The sequence below is a fragment of the Meriones unguiculatus genome, chromosome 19 (assembly GCF_030254825.1).
Source record: "Meriones unguiculatus strain TT.TT164.6M chromosome 19, Bangor_MerUng_6.1, whole genome shotgun sequence".
Taxonomy (NCBI): domain Eukaryota; kingdom Metazoa; phylum Chordata; class Mammalia; order Rodentia; family Muridae; genus Meriones; species Meriones unguiculatus.
In genome coordinates, this window is record NC_083366.1 from 64,314,431 (window position 1) to 64,334,442 (window position 20,012).

The 20,012-nt window shown below is 46.5% G+C and overlaps 1 protein-coding gene across 2 annotated transcripts in view; it reads left to right on the plus strand.

Moving 5' to 3' along the window:
- Nucleotides 1-9,048: 9,048 nt before the first annotated feature.
- Nucleotides 9,049-20,012, plus strand: part of Ippk (inositol-pentakisphosphate 2-kinase) — a 58,021-nt gene continuing 47,057 nt past the window's right edge. Inside the window, exons 1-2 of one of the 2 annotated variants that reach the window (XM_060372567.1) lie at nucleotides 9,049-9,280; nucleotides 19,170-19,217. In XM_060372567.1, the coding sequence (XP_060228550.1) occupies nucleotides 9,200-9,280; nucleotides 19,170-19,217 (129 nt within the window). In that variant the 5' untranslated portion in view covers nucleotides 9,049-9,199. The remainder of the gene's footprint in view (nucleotides 9,281-19,169; nucleotides 19,218-20,012) is intronic. The other variant, XM_021658227.2, reaches the window with a different exon arrangement.

Sequence of the window (20,012 nt, forward strand, 5' to 3'; positions counted from 1 at the left end):
GGTAGAGCTGGAATCGCAGTGTGCTCTTTTTGGATTGGTTTCTGGACTCACTTCCTTTCAGTCTTCTCATGGCTTGGGGCACTCGATTCTTTTCACACTAGCTAACAGCTCTCTATACTGCTATGCTATCTGATAATGAGCTTCCCTACTGAAGGACACTGATGTCCTCCAAATTTGGGCAGTTAGGGACAAAGCTACCAATATCTATATGCAGGTTTTTGAGAGGACTGTTGTTGAATATTAAATTTGGTGTTGGGCTATATAATGTTTATTATTAGCCCTATGATTATCTCAAAGGTATTATTTAACCTGCTATCACAGTAAGACACAGACACCTGTTAGATTTTATAATTGCTTTGTTTACTTTGGGCTGGGCAGATATTTTCACCTGTGCTGTCTCTGTAATCTCACCATCCGTCTCCCAACCCCCATCCAGTGCCATCTGCCTTAGCCATTCCTATCTGGGCTACCTTCCATCCATGATCTTATAAATACTTGCTTTTATTCTTCAACATGGCATCCTCTTTCCTCCTTTTTTCCTGTCTATCCTTTTCCGTGATTCTCCTGTCCCCAAAGCCAGGGAACCTTAGCCAAGCCTACCCCATTCTTCCTTGTCCAGGTTTTAGGCCTTTTAAACAACCAATCAGGATAATGTCTTAGTGTATCCAGGCAGGAACCAGATTTTGAGGGCCAGTAATTAGCATCAAAATGTAAGCATCAGACCAACCTCCAACAGAGGACATAGTTTCTTTTTTGATTTTTAAAGATAGGGTTTCTCTGTGTAATATACCTGTCTGTCCTGGAACTCACTTTGTAGACCAGGCTGGCCTCAAACTCACAGAAATCCACCTGCCTCTGGCTCCCGAATGCTGGGACTAAAGGAATACTCCCCCGTGTCTGGCTAAGGACATAAAGCATTTTCTCAACCTGTGTGTCAAGACTTTTTTGAAGGTTGAATGACCCTTTGGGGTCTCCTAAGACCATCAGAAAGCACAGATATTTACAATAGAATTCATAACCATAGCAAAATTAGTTATGAAGTAGCAACAAAAATAGTTTTATGGTTGGGCTTCACCACAACACAAGGAACTGAATTAAAGGGTCACAGCATTAGAAGTTGAAAAACACTGATACAGATTTCAGCTCATTTTCATAAACAGCAAGAGGCATAGTTGACCACATGGTGAGATCACATTTTTTACCTTTGTAAGAAGCTCCTGTGTTCTTCCAGCTAAGGAGACTGTTTTGTTTTTTAAATATATACTTCCAGGGTGGCTACTTGTTTGGAATTTCTTGTTTTTCTGTTTGTGGAGATGGTATCTGTTTGTGGAGTGGTATCTCGTAACTTACAATTCTTTACTGGTATTAGACCCTTTCATCTCATTTGCTAGAGGTTTGTTTTTATTGGTGAAATGTCTCATTAGATCCTCAACCATTTTTAACTTGAGCTGCTGGTATTTTTGCTGCTGAGTTTTAAGAGTTCTTTGTGTATTTCAGGTAACAGCCCTTTATCAGATGTGTCTTTTGCAAATATAGTTTACCACCCTATGGTTTTTCTTGTTGTTTTGACAATGTCTCTTGCAAAGTAAACTCTAGCTTTAATTATCTCTTCCATAGATTGTACCATTGATATTTTATTTAAGAGTTATTTTTGGTTTGCTGGTGGTGGAGCATGCCTTTGATCTCAGTACTCAGGAAGCAGAGACAGGCAGATCTCTGTGAGTCTTCATATGGAGTTCCAGGTCAGGCAGTCTACGTAGGAAGACCTTGTTAACAAAAGACAGAGGTTATTGCTGGGCCAATGACAAGGGTTATCAGAGTAAAGGTATTTGCCTACCACATCTGATGACTTGAGTTTGATCCTTAGAACCTACAAAGGTAGAAGGAGAGAACCAACTTCCATAACTTGTCCGCTGACTTCCAGCCATGGAAGTAAAGTAAAGATGTAAATATTAAAAAAGAAATTAAAATTTCTGAGTTTTGTCCATCTCACCTGGAAAAAACCAGTTCATATCTGTAGTCTCTGTAAGCAGGAGATTGAGGCAGGAGGATCACTGTGAATTCCAGGCCATCCTGGGCTACAGACTGAGACTGTACCTCAAATCAAACCAACCAAAGAAACAAGAGGTTTGTCCCTCTTCCTGCTTATACTACCCAGAGCTTCCTGTCCTAGGCACAGCGTTCGTAATTTAAGTTCCTGGTCTGGGAACGTAACATTCTCAACATATTTGAGTCTAATGTTTGCTATTTCTTTAAAATTCGGTTTGGCCTTTTAGTATGATACATAATTTGTTGTTAAACTTTATTTATGACACCAGGTAAAAGGGACTCCAGTAATGAGGGCTTAAGTGATGTTAAGGGTGAGGGAGGGGAGGCAGCCCTCAGCAGTCCTGGAGTTAGCACTTGTCTTAGGAAGCCTGTGCTGCTGGGCTGTGAAGTCCTCTTGTCCTGTCCTACGTCCCTTCCCCAACCCCCACTCCTGTGTGTGGAACTCAGGTTCCTCATACTGCTGGGCCATTTCCGTAGCTGCTCATTAGTACTTTTCTGTTCTTTCCCACCTTATGTGGGGTAGACTTTGCCTGTTTTCCTTCTCCTGGTTGGATGTATTGCTGTGAAGGTAAGCCTCTGTGAAGGTAAGGCCTCTCTGAGGTAAGACCTCTGGAAGTACCAGGAGTTTTCTCTATCTAGTAGGTGAGTTCCTGGAGGAGGTTAAAAAAATTCACACAAGCAGAGCAATCCTTGGTAAGTAATAAACCTGTTGCGATAAGTGTTATCAGTTTGATAGCATACTTTAAAATTTTTATATGTATGTTCATGTGCACCACATGTGTGCGAGGTGCCCTTAGAGGCCAGAAGAAGGCATCAGATCCATTAGAGGAGCAGTCCTCAACATGAGGGGTCGCCTGAGACCATCAGAAAACACAGGTTTTTACATTATGATTCATAGCAGCAGCAAAGTTACAGTTATGAAGTAGCAACCAAAATAATTTTATGGCTGAGGGTCACCACAACATGAGGAATTGCATTAAGGGGTCACAGCATTAGGAAGGTTGAGAACCACAGCATTAGAGCTAAAGTTTCCAGTAGTTGCAAGCTGTCCAACTGGTGTGCTGGGAATAGAACCCAGGTCCTCTGCAAAAGCAGGAATTGTTCTTAACTACTGAGCCATCTCTCTGGCCCCAACTTCTCCAGTTTTAATATTTCCAGATAATGTTCAGTGGTGACATTCTCTGCCCTCATTCAGAGCATGTGAAACTGTGCACTCTGTCTTTTCTACCATACATGGCAAAACACTCTATAGAAGATTGTTTTCATGGGCTAGGCTCTAGGGTGGTGGTGGGAGTACTTTCCTATCATGAGTGAAGCACTGGGTTCAATCAGTACTGCAAGAAAAAAGTATGCTGGACAGTGGTAGCACACGCCTGTAATCCCAGCACTCAGGGAGGCAGGGGCAGGCAGATCTCTGTGAGTTTGAGGCCAGCCTGGTTTACAAACCGAGTCCAGGACAGCCAAGGCTACACAGAAAAACTCTGTCTTGGAAAACAAAACACCCTTGGTGAATGGCTTACCCATTCTTGCATTCCATAGCCATTTCTCCTTTGCTTCTGTCACCCATGATGCCTTTGTTACCCCTAGCTCTTTTATTGGGTCACTGAGTGCTTCTCTTCTCTTCATTTCAGTCCAAGATATATGACCACTCCCCTTGTGTCTCCTGAACCAAATACAGGAGGGTTGTTTTTATCCTCAAGGAATGTAATTCTTGGTTATTCTGATCACTATCACGAGACCAGCCTTGAGAGTAAGGGTGGGATCTATTTAAGTCAGACTACAGAAGCTGAGTAAAGAAATGATGCTTTCTCCACCAAAAACTGTCAGTGATGTAATGAGGAGGAAGTATAGGTGAGGTCATGGGAAATGACTTTGTACTCTGTGCCTGTGCTGATAGACTGCTCTCTAGCCTTGCAACCCCTTCAGAGAGGACCTTTCTCCACTGCACGGCACTCCTCTACCTGCCACATCTCTTTCCACTGAGTCTCTTGCCCCGTATCCAGGTCTATCAAGGTGAAGTTTCTCCAGAGACCTTAAAAGCAATCACAACAAAAAAGCAATCTGCTCTTTATGATAAACATAGGCTGCATTTCTAAGTCATAACTGTCATAATGCTCACTGGGGAAAAAATCAAGATACAGTGTTCTCAGAGTCCAAGGTTTCCTCAAGGAAGTGTCTCAGTGCGGCACACATCGCTCCTTTCACGGGGAGCAGGGAACTCAGACTCAGACCTTTAGGGGGCTCAGCCTTCTAGGGGGGTGGGACAAGCTAGATTGTGTGAACTATTTTCTCACTGTGTCATGCATGTCTCTTCTCTTTTGGGGACTATTCACTTCTAGGAGAGGCCCTTTCTACCTCTACCTCAACGATTCTGAACGACCTCCCACTACCTTTCCCTGAGGTGGGTGCGGGGGTGGCCCAGTATCCTGGAAAATGATGCTTGAAGTCAGTTTTCTGACTCACTGCGTAGATTTACTGCTGTCAACCTCAGCCTGGCCAGCAGCACACAGGTGTTCTCAGGGTCTTTCCTTTTATAAATTAGTGTTGTGGAACAGCCCTGCAAGGGACAGTAGTAAGCCTGGGCCTGTTGACACTCACTCTTAGGAGCAGGGTGTGGAGTTGGATCATTAGACCCTCACCTGCGCTTATAGCCACTCCCTCCTGCATACCACTCCCAGGTGTAATTCTGCCCTAGCTGTACACTGGTGAGTATAAGGACAGACAGTTAATGGGATCCAGAACAGCCGGGGCTCCATCTGTGCAGCTTTTAGGAAGCCTTTAGCCATGCCGGGGGCGGGGCTTTTCAGTGGTGCGTCTGTTTGAGAATCACCCATGCCTCTGTAAGTCCAATGGACACCGTACTAGATGGGTGAGAGTCTTTGGTCAGTTGCTGCTGCCCTATCTGGGATGGATGGACATTTGTTCTTGTCTTCCTCAGAAAAACTAATGCAGCACTTGGTACCTAGACAGAGACAGGACAAAACCAAGGTTGAGTTTTGGAGGGCCAGGTACATAGGCCTTGCTGTGGGGTTGACCAACAACATGAAAGTGAGGCTGTCTGAGGGAGGCACGCTGCCCGGGGGCAAGTCCTGCAGTGGCTGTCCTCCATCAGGTGTGGAATGGCTTGCCTCTTTGTTGCAGTTGCATTGTTGTTCCTGCTGTGGCTGATTAGACATGCAAAGGAGGCTGAGCTGCCAACCCAGAGGGAAAGCCAGGATGGAAAATTCATGGGCCAAATCCTGGTGGTGGCATCCATTCTCAACATGTACAGGGGTGTTTAAGGAAATTTCAGAAGTGATTGGCAAGGGGCTGGAGAGATGGCTGAGCTGTTAAGAGCACTGACAGCTCTTCCAGAGTGACCCAGGTTCAATTCCCAACACCCACATGGCAGCTCACAACTGTCTGTAACTCTAGTTCCAGGGGACGTGACACCCTCATATAGACATACATGTAGGGAAAAAAAACTGACTGGCAAAGAGAGAATATGTTGTGTATTTGTGAGTATCATGTATGGATGTTTTATAAGAGAACCATGGTAGAGCTGTATCACCTAGATACAAGTGGTAAGACATGCAATGAAGGCTCAGTCTATGCCCACAAAACTTGCCTGCATGAAGAACACTGACAAATAGACTTCATCACACCCTCTGATTTTGTAGGTAAACTGAATAAAGGAGAGGATGCCTTGCTATTTCTTACAGCTGGGGGAAATATAAGGAAGAGAGTCTGTAACCCAATCCTGAGCTTAAATAGCTCCTTCTGGAATGCCAAAGTTGGAGGTTGGCGGGAAGAATTGAATGGTGATAGCAATGGGAGAAATGCAGTAGAAGGTTAGTGAGGGAGCTGGACAGGACAGAGGTGGCATGACCAGATTATCTGCTCAGATAGGACCGTGGAGCTTAAGGTAATTCAGCAGGCCTCAGGACTGCTGTAGCCCCATTCTGGGCCCTGATCTTTATGAGGTAGGAAGGGCTTTGGGAAATCTGAATGACTTACACTGGCATGCAAATTGTGCTCACAAAATAGAAAGCAATCAGGAGGGAATGAAAAAAAAATGAAAAAAGCAGACACAGGTCACTCAAGCAAATATGTAAAGGTTTGTGTCGAGATGGAGTTTCTAGGGAAAAATAGCTGAATTCAGTGCTTGTAGTCTCTGGAGCAGTACAGCTGAAAATGATTAAGGTTGGCCCAGCCACTGACAATTAGTCCCTCAGTATGCACATTTCTTTCCTGCAAGAGAGTGTTGTGGGGGTGGAAATTGTTTGCCCAGCCGTGCCCTTTCAACAGCCAGGTGTGGATAGTGAAGAGGCAGCAGCCTTCGACTCTGCCTGGAGCTTGTCAGATCCAGGGAACTGGTGGGCATGGCAGGTGACTCATAGTCCCACTCCTCCTTGGCACCAGACTAAGGCAATTAGCGTGAGCCAGCCCCACAGAGCTCCTCCGCGTGGGAAGATACAGAGGCCCCTTGGTAGCACCCCAAGATGAGAAAGTGGGATGGCTCATAGATAAGAGACTGGATTACAGAGAGCTAAACAGGTAGAACCTTTTATCCACACCTTTTGAGAAACAGTTGCTACTGATGACTGGGATCTTTTCATGCTGTGTTGGATCTTGCTTGCTCTTTTTTTTTTGGTTTTGAGATGTGATCTCACATCTGGCCTCTAACTAGCCAAGAATTAGCTTGAACTTTTGATCATTCTGCTTTCCCACTCTGAGTGTTGGAATTTCAGAAGTGTACCACCAAGTCTGGTTTATGTGGTGCTACTGATTGTTTATGCCAGACAAGGCTTGTTCACCGACCACATCATCAGCCCCTAACTTCTATTTTAGTATTCCTTTAGATGCTGTGGCCTGTGATGGTTGGCACTTTGTTGGGGGGAGGGTCTCCAGAGATAAAACATTTTTTAACTCTATCTTAAAGATTTAGATAGGCATCGGAAGGGCATGCACGAGCACTTAAGGACCAGGACTGGAAAGTGAACCTGCACAAGATCCAAGGACCATGCACAGCTGTGAAGCTGAGTTTTATCATTAGATAACATGCAGATGATACTCAGCAAGGTGATTAAGCAAAACCCACAACAGCCTATACCTATAAGCTGAAAAACAAAGATTTTTGAAGAAAGATAGCATGCATGGGTGGAAAGACACTCCCAAAAGTGTCTTTCCAATGTCAGGGGTGGGCTATTCTCCTTTGTTGGCCAGAGAGGTCCCTGACATCCCAAAACAATGCAGGGCATTGCCACTGCTGTTAGTTGCCATGGGAAATAGATGGTAAAATGCTCTTGTTGAAGACATCACATGCTGATTGCAGGGCATGCATAATTCAAATGGACTGAGCTGAAAGCTCCCTTCTTGCAGACTGATGCTTGGAAGTGCCAGAAGGTGCTATGTAGGCTGCTTGGGGAGAATTGTTACAAATTGTCCTGCTAATCTATAGACACCAGTGTTAATGTTACCTGTGTGCCAGGCAGATGTGCTCCTGATACAACAGTGGTACAACTATGGGTACAACCAATTTTCAGATTTTCTTTAAGTACTGCTCTGCAGGAAGGGACTCATGTTGCTATTTTAAGAGGAGGTCATAGGGCCCTGTGGTTAAATGGATATGTGCCTGTAAGACTGCCTGCTAAACACTTATGTTTACCTATAGATGACTGTGCTGTTAATGTCAGTTGTACAGAGAATCCTTTTTCTTTTTCCCGGTGACTAAAAGTTACTTGGAAGACCCACAGCCCATCGAGTTGCATAGAATAAAGTGGCTGTTGCTATGGCATAGTGATTCAATGCTCGGCCAAAATGAAAGACAATAAATAACCAAGCATCTTTATCACCTCTTTCAATGTTCATCGAATACGGCAGACGAGGCAGGCGGAGAGAAAGCCTGGATGCTGTGTACTGATCTTCAGAGTAAAATTCGGCTTTTACCACCTAAATCAAAACAGCCTCCTACAGCTGCACCGGCTTCCAAGGGTTACATAAGGTAGAAGACTAGGAGAAACCCATTCAGTTTTTAGAAGAATGGATCTATGGTAGGATGGGATTTTCTGCAGTGCAGTTGTTTTGAGGTCCTCCTCACTAATGTAAATAAGTAACACTTCACCCGTGCTGCTCGAAGCGTGCCCTGTAAATTCATTGGTTCATCAAGCTATAATTGGGTACATTCACTTCTATTTTCATTTCTATTAGTCTCCCTTGGAATAATTAACACAAAAAAACATATTCTGCATTACGCTGCGTTTTCTTCACATACACCAGCCAAAGCAATATTCAGTGCTGTAGGCAATTGAACACAAATGTGAAAATTATGTTTGAGACAAGATCTCAGTCTGTAATCCTGGCTGGTATCGATATCATAGAGAACCTCTTGCTTCCACATCCTCAATGTTGAGATTAGAGGCGAGCGTCACCATGTCCAGTCCTAAGTCTTAAAGGTCCTTAGACTACACAACCCTCAAGGCACCTCTACCTGGCAGTGCTCTTCTTCCCCGCATCAAAGGATAAACTGAGGCCGTTGCTTTCCTTGGAGGAGTCTATTACCCCATCTACATCTTTAGATGTCTCGGGGCCAAAGCGCCATGGTGAGGTCCCCTTGTTTCGCCACGTTTCCCGGCGTGAGGTGTGCACACTACCTAATGGCTCTCACTGCCGGAGGGAGGCCATTGAGGGTGCATCCCATTCTACAGACATAAGCGGAGGCTCAGAGTCACCCAGCGCCTTACTGGAGCCGCACGAAGGTGCAGCCGTGGCCGTAGGACCGCGCGAGGCTGAGCACGTTGGACACCGGGCGCCATGCAGCCGCCGGCCTCTAGGTCCGGGAGCAGATCCGGAAACCTCCCTTCCGGTTCCCAAGTCTGCGTTTCGGAAGTGAGTCACTCTGCCAGCACATAATATGGCTCCCAGCTCTCCCACCGCCCTGGAGGTGGACGGTAATGTGGGCGGGATCCGGAAGTTGCCCGGTCGGGGAATGGCGGCCGCTGGGGGCGTGGCTTCCGGCGCTCATTGCCTGCAAGTCGCGGCGACTGAGAGCGCAGGCGGCAGCTGACAGGCGCTTTTCTTCAGACGGCTGCGGCGGGAGCCCAGCGAAGCGGGCGGCCTCTCCAGTTCGTGTCCCCGCGTCCCGGCCCGCGAAGTTCCAGGACGCCGGGGCATGGAAGAAGGGAAGATGGACGAGAATGAATGGAGTTACCACGGCGAAGGCAACAAGAGCCTTGTGGTGGCCCACGCGCAGGTGAGCGGCTTGCGGGCGGCGCGGCTCCGGGCCTCACCCGACGGCTCCCGCAGCCCCTAGTACCTTCCAGTCTGGGTCGTGACTGGTCCAGCTTCCGCTCAGGTGGTTCCCTGGTATCCCCCACAGTACCCTCCTCAGCTCCGAACTCATCCCGGTACCCCTGTCTCCGTTGCCCCCCCTTTCCTCCTAGTATCCGTTCTCGGTTCCTTGTCCTTTCAGCACTCTTCCCCACGCCCTGGGTGCCGCCTGGCCTTACGCTGTGCAAACTCTGTTGGGATGCTCGTCTTACTGGCCACGGTGGCCCAGAGGTTGAGCCTGGACCAGGGCCTGGGCAGCACTGGGGAAAGTGCCCAAAGAGTGCTGTCACTCTCAGCATGGAGTTCTCTCACGTGTAGAGACCACGGAGCTGCTGTTCTACCCTGTTGCTGCGCCGTTAGGAACGGAGCGCTACCCCAGGTTCCTGTCCACATCATATACTTTAAATGGTTTCTCCTTAGTTGATCTTAGAAGGGAGTGTCAGAAGCTGTAGTGATCGCCAAGGAGGCGAATTTAGGAAGAGAAGCAAATGGATTTGTGTGCAGCCCCAGATCTCTGACATCTTGCCGTCTGATACAACCTAGCAGGAATGTGGTGGGCTGGGGGAGTGGAAGGCGGGAGGTGTCATGTGAGAAGGTTAATAGCACAGGGAGCTGGGGTGATTCCCAGCGCTACCACTGGCGGAGAAGCCGTAGGCCGCTTTAGGAAAGCGAAGATAGGAATAGCACTTTGTTTCCATGAAGTTAAGATTGTATGGAACTGTACAGTGTTGAGCAGCCTAAAGCTTGGGTCTTGAGTCTAGCTGCCATCTCTGCCCTATTGGTTTATTTGTTCAGAGTGTGGACTGAGGAAGAAAAAGGCCCTCCTGGAAGACAGTTTTTGTGTTTTTTTCAGTGCCTTTTGTGACAAGGGAGAGTAGATGTTTCTAAGTGAGACGGAGAGACTCCCTGTTCTCTTCAGTACTGGACATGGCCGTAGTCCTCCTTCCCCTTTGAGAGCAGGTGAACTTTGTTTCTCTGCTTAGCTTCCCAGGCCTGCCTCATCCAATCCGAGAGAGAGGGAGACCTTTAGCAAGTCTCTCCAAACATGGTCACTTTTTCTGGGCTAGCATCAACTACTGAGTTGAAGAGTTCTCTTTTGAAGTCCCTTGTCCGCCCTTCCTCCTCTGTAGCCCGTGTGCAGAGCCATCCTTAGGTCTGTCCTGCAGGCCTATCCTAAGGGTTAGGGACATTGTGCTGTCACTGGCCAGCAGCACTGAAAAAATGTCCTGTTCCTGCCAAGTGCAAACAGGGGATGAGAGAAAGATGGAGTCCTCTTTGGTGTACAGGTCTTGGTGTCTTCGTGGGAGAGGCCATTGAGGGCTGCAGAAGCATATAGGGCATGCTTGGGACAGGTGGACAGGCAGCCAGTTCACAGAGAGGAGTTGTGTCAGGGTTCTCTCTACCCCCTGCTCTCAGGGACAGCTCCAGAAGGTTCCATTGTTACTTGTCAGTCTGTCCCATCCTGATTTGCAACAGCTCTGTAGTGTGTCCATTTCCAGGTACTGTACCTTAAGTATCTCCTGCCCAGCTGGTGCAGACAGACCTCTGACCTACTTGCAAGGCTGTTAGCTTCCTGATCACTGTCCTGTCTACAGCCACAGCACGGACCCTGAGGGAGCTCTTGGTCAGGGACGTGCTGCATTTTAGCACAGCCTTTCCGCCATGCAGACGAGGCTGTGACACTTGTGTTACCAAACATTTCAGTCAGTAAAGCCTGTGGCCTCCCCCAAGGCCACTGCAGCTTAACTCTCCTAAGGCGTCTGCATTTGTACCTTCTGATTGTTGGTTTTGGTTCAGAGTCTGGTCTTGTAAGGTCCCTTTACATTTTGTTTGACATTCACTCTCTGAGTTGTCCAGAGCACCCAGCCTTTTGGGTTGAGTTGGCGGTAAGATGTGTGGGAAACAATGTCCACTCTATTACCACGCTGAGCTGTCATGTTTTCCTTCTTAGTGACAGAGGTAGTATGGAAGACTTGTTATTTAGCTAATCTTCCCAGAAAGACCATGTGTCAGAACTTGGAGAATGCTGGTCTGGTTTTAAAACCTTTCAGAGATTCTGGAGAGCCTCATCATTTCTATAACCATACAGTGGGGCATGTGTCTGGACCTTTCAGGTATGAACAGTAAGCTTTAGGGGTCATCTCATAGTTTCTCTCTCACACTTGTGTTTTAGGATTTTTGATTTGTGGGTTTATATTTTATAATTTACCACTATCTTATATATCACAAAATAAACAATTTAGATGGTTATTTTATAGTGGATGGATTTCTTAAAGTAGACTAATATCCCATTTAATGTGGGGAAATGTTAATAATGTTAACTGAAAAAGGGAGTTACAGACAGGTAGTGTGATTGTAATTAGATGTGACTGGAAGAAAATACAAGAAAATCTTACAAGTAGCTATAGCTTTACAGTAGTATCATTTGATTACTTGATTGAGAATGGATCTTACTGTGTTGCCCTGGCTGACCTAAAATTCCTCAATCAGTCTTTCTCATCCTCCTGAGTATGTGGGATTACAGGCTACCAGTCATGGCTTTTTTTTTTTTTTTTTTTTTTAATAATATTTTCTGCACCAGGGAAGCCAGAGGCAGGGAGAACTCTGTGAGTTTGGGTCTAGCCTTATCTATAGCCAGTTCCAGGCCAGCCAGAGCTACATAGTGATACTCTGCCCCATAAGAAGAAGACTCTAAAACCTTTTATGTTGACTGTATTATAATCAGGAAGAGGTAGTTTAGTGTTAGAATGTGCATTTGCATGCTTAAGGCCCTGCATGCAAATGCACCTCCAGCATCAAAACTATCCCAGGGTTGAAAGGGACACAGGTGTGAACTGTGGTGTAGGTCACAACGTGAAAACAAGTATTATACATTGATGTAACCCAGAGAGCCCAAGGGGAGCCATGGAGACAGGCCAGGCCAGCTCAGCGACCCCCATTCCAACACGTGAAAAGGACAAAAATATCAGGACAATTTTGTTGTTGTTTTGTTTTGTTTTTCAAGACAGGGTTTCTCTGTTTTAACCTTTACTATCCTTGAACTCATTCTGTAGACTAGGCCTGCCTCTGCCTCCCATGTGCTGGGACTAAAGGTGTGCACAAAAAATTTTTTAAAATTTGTAGTATTGGATCTAATTTCTATTCTCGTGTACTTGATGAAGAAATTGGAAGTTTCTATCACAGGGTTATTTATGATCGCTTAGGTAGACATCTGTTCGGTGCTGGAAGAGTTATCCTCCTTTGTGGAGATGTTGGAATCACAGAGCTGACATTTTGTGTTTCCAACTGCATGTTGTATACCCAAGCCCTGGGCCCATCTTCAGTATGCACCTAGAACTGGTTGAAAGAGTTTGGACTTTTTCTTTTCACTGTTAAAGAAATGACATATTGTATACTTGAGATCAGTGGTGGTCTCTCAGATTGATGCTGATGAAATGATTTCTTTCTTGGTGGTTGGTCTGGTCACATCTTGTCTCATTGCATGTTCACTCTTGAGTCCTTATCTTGTGTGCCAGGTTAGAATTTATTTCCATATTCCCTTTGGTGATGTTTAGGTTTGTGTTGTCTTGCTAGTATAAGGATGTGTTTGTCTTTCTGTATTTACATTTCAGAGGTGACCTTTCTCCCTCTCTGACTCTTTTCTGCTTGGTCAAAATTCAGTCAGTTGAGCTCTCAGTTACTTTGTCTTCTGAGAGCAGCAATGCAGAAGGCTCTTGTGTGTCCAGAGAGCAAGGCTGTGCTGTGTTGGCCCACCCTCATCATCACACAGTCTGACAGAGGTAGCATGGAAGACTTGTTTCAAGGGCCTCTGGTTTTTGTTTCTATTTTTCTGGCTCCACCTGTGGCTTCTGTGAGCTTTGACTTCTTTTTGCATGTTGTTGGGGTCGCTACTGGTTAGAGGTCACTGAGCTGGCCTGTCCTATCTCTGTAGCTTCCCTTGGGCTCTCAGGATCACGCCAATGTGTGGTACATTCTTTCATGTTGTGACCTCCCCTCATACTTCACACCTCTGTCCTCTTTGCTCTGGGAGGATGGCTGGGAGGTTGAGCTAGAAATACCAAAGGTTAGGAAAGAGATACCAAGGTGTCGGCATGCACCACGACTGATAGCCCAGCTTTATCCTTTGTTGATCTGCCTTGTTCTCTCTTAGGCTTTTAGTTGTCATTGAGGCTAAGCTGTGCTGTTGTGAATGCCTCAGCCTCGGAGGCCTGCTTCTCCGGTCCTGAGGACATGCATTCATTTGTGTCAAGTGGCTTGGCATCTCTTGCCTCTGGTTATTAGCAGACCATGGATGGTTCCCATATAGGTTGAGAGTCTGTGTGGAAGCTGGTTTCAGGAGACAGTTTGGGACATACTGTGGCTCTACCTGGAGGTCGTTTTCTCAGTGGGGAGGGTCTGGGTAGAATGCTGTTTCTGAAACCTTGGGCCACATCCTGAGGGGTGATGCTCTTTTTGTATCCCTTCCCTTGACAGAGATTGGAGCTTCCTGGGATCTTTCATGGGCTCTTATCACTTCACCAGCTTGTCAAAGGACAGTGGCCCCTGGGACATCTGAGTTAGTGAGTGATTCTTTCTATCTTGAGAGTATCCTGTAGGTGGTAGGGTAGCTTGTCTTCACTAAAGGGCTTTAACTGTACTCCCCATTATGGTTTGTATCTCAACTGACAACCAAGGGCCATGTTGAAGTCCTGGTCCCCAGACAACCATGCTGTTGGAGCCTTAGAGGCAAGGGAATGTACTTCCATTGTGATAAGCTGCCTCACCACAGGCTCACAACAGTGGATTAAGCAGCTAAGGATGGAAACCTCTGAAGCCATGAACCTTTCCTCCTCTTTATTTTTTCTAACGTTTATTTATTACTTGTATGATGCTTTGCCTGCATTTATGTCTCTTCCTATTCACCATGTGTATGTAATGCCGACTGATCCCCTGGAACTAGAGTTAGAAGCTACAGATGGTTAGGTACCATGTGGGTGCTGGGAACCGAGCCCAGGTCCTTTGGAAGAGCAGCCAGTACTCCATGCTCTCTCCCCAGCCCCACCTTTCCTCCTCTTAAACTTATTTTTTTCAGATGCTTTGTCATGGTGATAGAAAGCTAGCACTCCTTTGTATTTCACTTTGGCAGGTTCTGTGTGGCCTTTCATTTCTATTTAGTTATTCAGTTGTTGCCTCTCCTGCCTCCAGAAAAATACAGAGAACTAGAAGAATGTGGAATGTCTTCTGAACACTTTGATGTTCTTCAGTTCTTTCCCAGTTACATGCCTCCATAGGTGGTGGGAAATCCTTGAAGGCTGTCTGTTTTAGCTTCCTTTGGCCAGTGGCACCTCTTCTACTTGCTTTTGCTAATGGGAGCTGTTTAGGGGCCGATTTTTTCACTTGTTTTGTACTGTCACTGTCTACTCTTCACTTCCCATAACCACGCACCTCAGGGTAGGCCCTTTATGGGAGTTGATGGGCTCATGCTGGTTGGCTGTGGTGAGCTTAGTGTGTCTGAGGGCTGGTACTAATGTTGACATTTAAGGCTGATGACAGTTCCCCTGGGGGAGGAAGGGTTGGGTTTCTGGTGACAGTTTATGTATGATGAATGTGTGGGTGGAGAGAATAGTTTCCCTTGAAATGGATCTATCACTGTATTGATGTTTTTCTTAGTTGCTCATGGTTTGAGCTACCGAAGGGAAGGGAGAGGAGACTTCCTGTGGGTGATAGAGAGGCTGAGCTACTCTGCATGGCTGTGATGGCCGAGGACACCTTGTGGTGGGATGGTCCAGTAATGGAGAAGCATTGGTCTACTATGGGCTTTGCTGCCTAGGCCCCCTGAGGTTTGTGTCCATATTGTTTGCCTAGGACTAGCCAGCGCCCCTAACCTCTTAGTTGACAGCTTACCAGCCAAGTGGAGCCAGAGAACTGGAAATGTGATGTGGAGGTGCCCTGGGATTCAGCTTATTTACAAGCTCATGACCTTGACCTTAAGGACCAAACCCCTAATGTCTGGGCTTCCCTCAGGCCTAGCGTCCCACATTGGATATCCTGAGATTCATATGACCCACCTCAACGGGAGAAGTGGCTGAGAGATTGTAGCCTGGGAGAATACTCTGGTGCTCTGCAGTGGTGATAGTGTTGATGTTAATGAGTGCCAGGGGAACAGTGGTGCTATTTATGTTGTCAAGGAGGAGCCAACAATTTCTTCCCAGGAACTCACCCCCCACCCCAGGGTGTCATTTTCTATCCCTGGCTGGCCTAGAACTCACTGCAGTCTAAACTGCGCTTGGACTCAGAGATTCCTCTTACCCCTCTCTCCTGTGTACTGGGATCAAAGGCATGCGCCACGCCCGGCTTTTTGTTTATTTTGTTTTAAAGACAGGTTTCTTTGTAGTCTAGGCTATAATAGGACTTACTCTGTGGATCAGGTTGGCCTTAAACTTGCCATCCTTCTGTCTCAACCTCCAACTACTGGGACTGTAGGTGTGAGCCATCTTGCCCAGCTGTATTAACATTGTTTTCTTGGTAGGCTAGAGACTTGCTTTTGAACTAACTTGTTGATGCTGGTGCGTGCTCTAATTCGTGCGTGCCTGTGTGTGTTAGCAATGCAAAGGAAATGTGTAGTTTTCGTTTGTAAGTAGGCCAGCTGTCTTGTGTTTATCAGGAACATAGTGGCAGGAACTTTGGGAATCTGAGTTCATACTAATAGTAAAATGCTACCAGGTGTGGGGTCAGTGAGTTCCTGTTGTTGGCATTTGTGTGCACCGGCCCTATGGACTGGTTTCTCCAAGGATACAGTGGGGAGTTCCTGTGATAGAAAGGCTCATATGACTTGCCTAGCACCACCCTTCCTGGGCCTGCCTGGCGACAGAATTCTGTTGTGCAGCTTATTAGTTCCTTGGGAAGTGGAGAAACACACCGCTTTCCTCTGGCTGCAGTAAGCTCTGAGAACAAGCTTGGCTCCTGAGGGCTCCCTAAGTGGGACAGAGTGAGACTTACCCTGCAGGCAGGCCAGGGCACCAGGGCTCTGTCCTCACTGACTCGGGCACTGATTAGTGTGTTCTATGTTGGTGTTAAGCATGGCCAGGCCTTCCCTGTCTTGACGTACGGGTCTTTTTTTTTTTTCCCTCTCCTTTTTTTGGTGTTTTGAGACAGGGTTTATCTGTGTAGCTCTGCCTGTCCTGGACTCTTTGTAGACCAGGCTGGCCTCGAACTCACAGAGATCTGCCTGCCTCTGCTCCCTGAGTACTGGGATTAAAGGCCACGACCAGCTGACATACCTTGTCTTAATTGTTGGAGGGAATAATCAGACAGGCTCTTGAGCAGAACAGCACTATTGTGCCCAGCTGAGGAGAAAAATCAACCTTTTTTTTTCTGATGGTTTTTTTTGAGATAGGGTTTCTCTTTGTAGTCCAGGCTGTCCTGGGACTCATTTTGTAGACCAGGCTGGCCTCTAACCCAGAGATCCGCCTACCTCTGCCTTCCTCTATAGTGGTGGGCTTAAAGGCATGTGCCGCCACCACCACCTGGTTTAGAAGTTGTTTATAATTAGCTTTTCTGCAGATCTGTTTTTTAAAATTTAGATGAAATTATAGTTCCATTAAAGTGATCATTAACAGGGATTCCCAATATTAATTGGTGGTGCCTGCTTTTAACACAGGGAAGGGAGCAGTTGTGGCCTGTAAGCTTTGAGGCTCAGCTCTGCAGGCCAGGACTGGCATTCAGCTGTACAGTTGATTAGCATCCAGCCATGGCACAGCTGGGACTGGGAACGCAAGAAGAAGGGTTGGAGAGCTGTGCTGCTTGGTGTATGCAGAGTTCTCACATAGTCCCAGCTACCTGGAGGGGTGAGGATCACTTGAGCCCCTGAGGACAAGGCCTACCTGGGCAATAATGCAAGTCCTGAACCCCAGAGTCTTTAAATTGTTGAGGCCATGATATTGAGAAGGAGGGGCAGGGCATAGGAGAAGGATTGGAGGGAGGAAAGGGAGACATAATACAGTTATATTTTAATTTAAAAGTAAAATATTTCAAAAATATTTAAACGAAACAAGAGGGACTGGGGGCCTGGAAGGTCCCAGTCAGCATAAGAGGAGTAGTGTGCATGGTCAGGGATCTCCCCAGGGCCTTTGCGTACCCCCAAATATTGTATTTTCACAAACATTTTAAAAATTTATTTTTATTTTATATGCATTGGTGTTTTTCCTGCATGTGTCTGTGTGGGATTGTCAGATCTTGGAGTTACAAACAGTTGTGAGCTGCCATGTGGGTGCTGGGAATTGAACTCGGGTCCTCTGGAAGAGTAGTTGTTGCTTTTAATCACTGAGCTCTCCAGCCCCCTCACTTTTTTTTTTTTTCCAGACAGGGTTTCTCTGTGTAGCCTGTAGTCCCAGATGGTTATTAGATGAAGATTTAGTCTGAGTCTTTTGCAAAAGCCACCTAAGCTATCTTTCCAGGCCCAACCTCCCCCCCCACCTTTTTTTTTTTTGAGAGAGAGAGTTTCTCTGTGTAAAAAATCTGGCTGTCCTGGAACTAGCTCTGTAGACCAGGCTGGCCTCAAACTCACAAAGATCTACCCACCTCTACCTCCAAAGTGCTGGGATTAAAGGCATGTGCCACTACCGCCTGGCCTAGCCTCTCCTTTATAAAAGTCATTTTTGAGACAGGTTTTCCTGCTGTGTGAGTCCTGGGTCACCGTGAAAATCCTAGAAGCCCTTTCCTCAGCCTTCCCGCTGCTGGGATTACATGTATAATCACCACAGTAGGGTGGGGCGGGGGGCGTTTGCTTGTATTTGAAATAGTTTCCTGCTATGCAGTCCAGGCTGCTTGGGGACTCAGTCCTCAGCTTTGGGAGGCTGAGACAGGAGGAATACCATGAAGCCAGCCTGGGTAACATACTGTGTTCTGGAGTGAGAGTGCTAGAAAAGAAAGAGGAAAAACCCAAACTGTGCCTGTTGTCTGGAAATGCTGTTGAACTTGCCATGAACGTCCGTTGAGAGCTCTTCATCCAAAGACACTGTACACGCTTCACTTAACAGTTTGTGCTTAAAAGAAATTCTTCCCTTTCTTGGAAACAGAATCTTGCAAAAAATTGTGATTTAACAAATGTAAAATTGGGTTGGGCTTAGTGGCACACAAACTATGATCCCAGTGCTTGGGAGGTAGGAGCAGGAAGATGATTAATTTGAGGCCAGCCTGGGCTATATATAGTGAGAGCCTATTAAAAAAAGAAAACAAAACAACAACAACAACAAAAAAACAAAAACAAAGGAAGGTTGGAGGGATGGCTTACAGGTCCAAGGGCATGTACTGCTTGCTCTTCCAGAGAACCTGAGTTCAGTTGCCAGCATTCACACTGGGCAGCTTACAACTGCCTATACTCTAGCTCGAGAGGATTCAGTGTCCACTTCTGGCCTCTGAGGGCCCCTGCACTTGTACCTGGGCATATATTACCCCAGCGAGTCCCCTGCCCCATGGTGTTTTGCCAGCATGTTTGTGCACCATATGCATAACTGGCACTGCTTGTGAGCTGCCATGTGGGTGCTGGGACTCAAAGCCAGGTCCACTGGAAAAACAGCTGGTGCTTTTAACCTCTGAACCATCTCACCAGCCCCTGGATAATGACTTTTGAGTTTCCTTATTTCCTTAAGATAAATATCTAGGAGGGAGTGGGCTGGGTCAAAGGCCACAGATTTTGCTGGTTGCTTCATGGTGCAAGCTTTCTGAAAGTGACTGCAACTGGGTCTCCTCCATGGCCCATTCTCCTCAACTGTTGACCGTTATGCCTGAGTGTTGGGCCAGCACTGATCGTGCTTTGTTTTATTTTTCAACAGCGCTGTGTAGTTCTGCGGTTTTTGAAGTTTCCTCCAAATAAGAAGAAGGTAAGATTGGTGGACTGGCTACTGTCATCATAGCCTTTACTTAAGAAGACCTGGATATTTTCCCAGGGCAGGTGTGTGTGTGTGTGTGTGTGTGTGTTTTCTTCCTTCCTTCCTTCCTTCCTTCCTTCCTTCCTTCCTTCCTTCCTTCCTTCCTTCCTCCCTTCCTCCCTCCTTCCCTTTCCTTTCCTCTTTTTTTTCTTTCTTTTTTTTTTTCGACGCAGTGTTTCTCTGTGTAGCCTTGGTTGTCCTAGATTTGCTTTGTAGACCAGGCAGGCTGGTCTTGAACTCACCAAGAGCCTCCTGCCTCTGCCTCCTCCTGAGTGCTAGGATCACAGGTGTGTTCCACCACATCTAGTGTGTGTGTATATGTGTGTGTGTTATGTTGCTAAGAATTGAACCTGAGGCTTTATGCTGGATAGGGAAATGCTTTACCTCTGGAGTGTAGCCTATATCCTAAGCCCTCCAGTGCAGAACTATTAATGCTAATTTTAGAAATTTCATTCACTATGGAAAATAGTGGGCTGTCATTCCTGATACATGAGACCTAGCAGGCGTGTCAGTGTATGTCAGTGTATGGTAGGTCGGCCTGCATGAGCCCTGGTATAGCCTGTGGGCCCTGCTCAGAGGAAACCCAGGGCCTGGTTTCAACTTGATCTTGATGAATTCCTTCATTGCCTTAGCAGAATTTTGTGTAAGAAAATAAAATGTGTCACAGTAGGTGGATAATCAGTGATGCTAAAATCACAGTGGGCAGGATCTGGTGGAACAAGTAGGTTGAGTTATCCAAGCACAGCC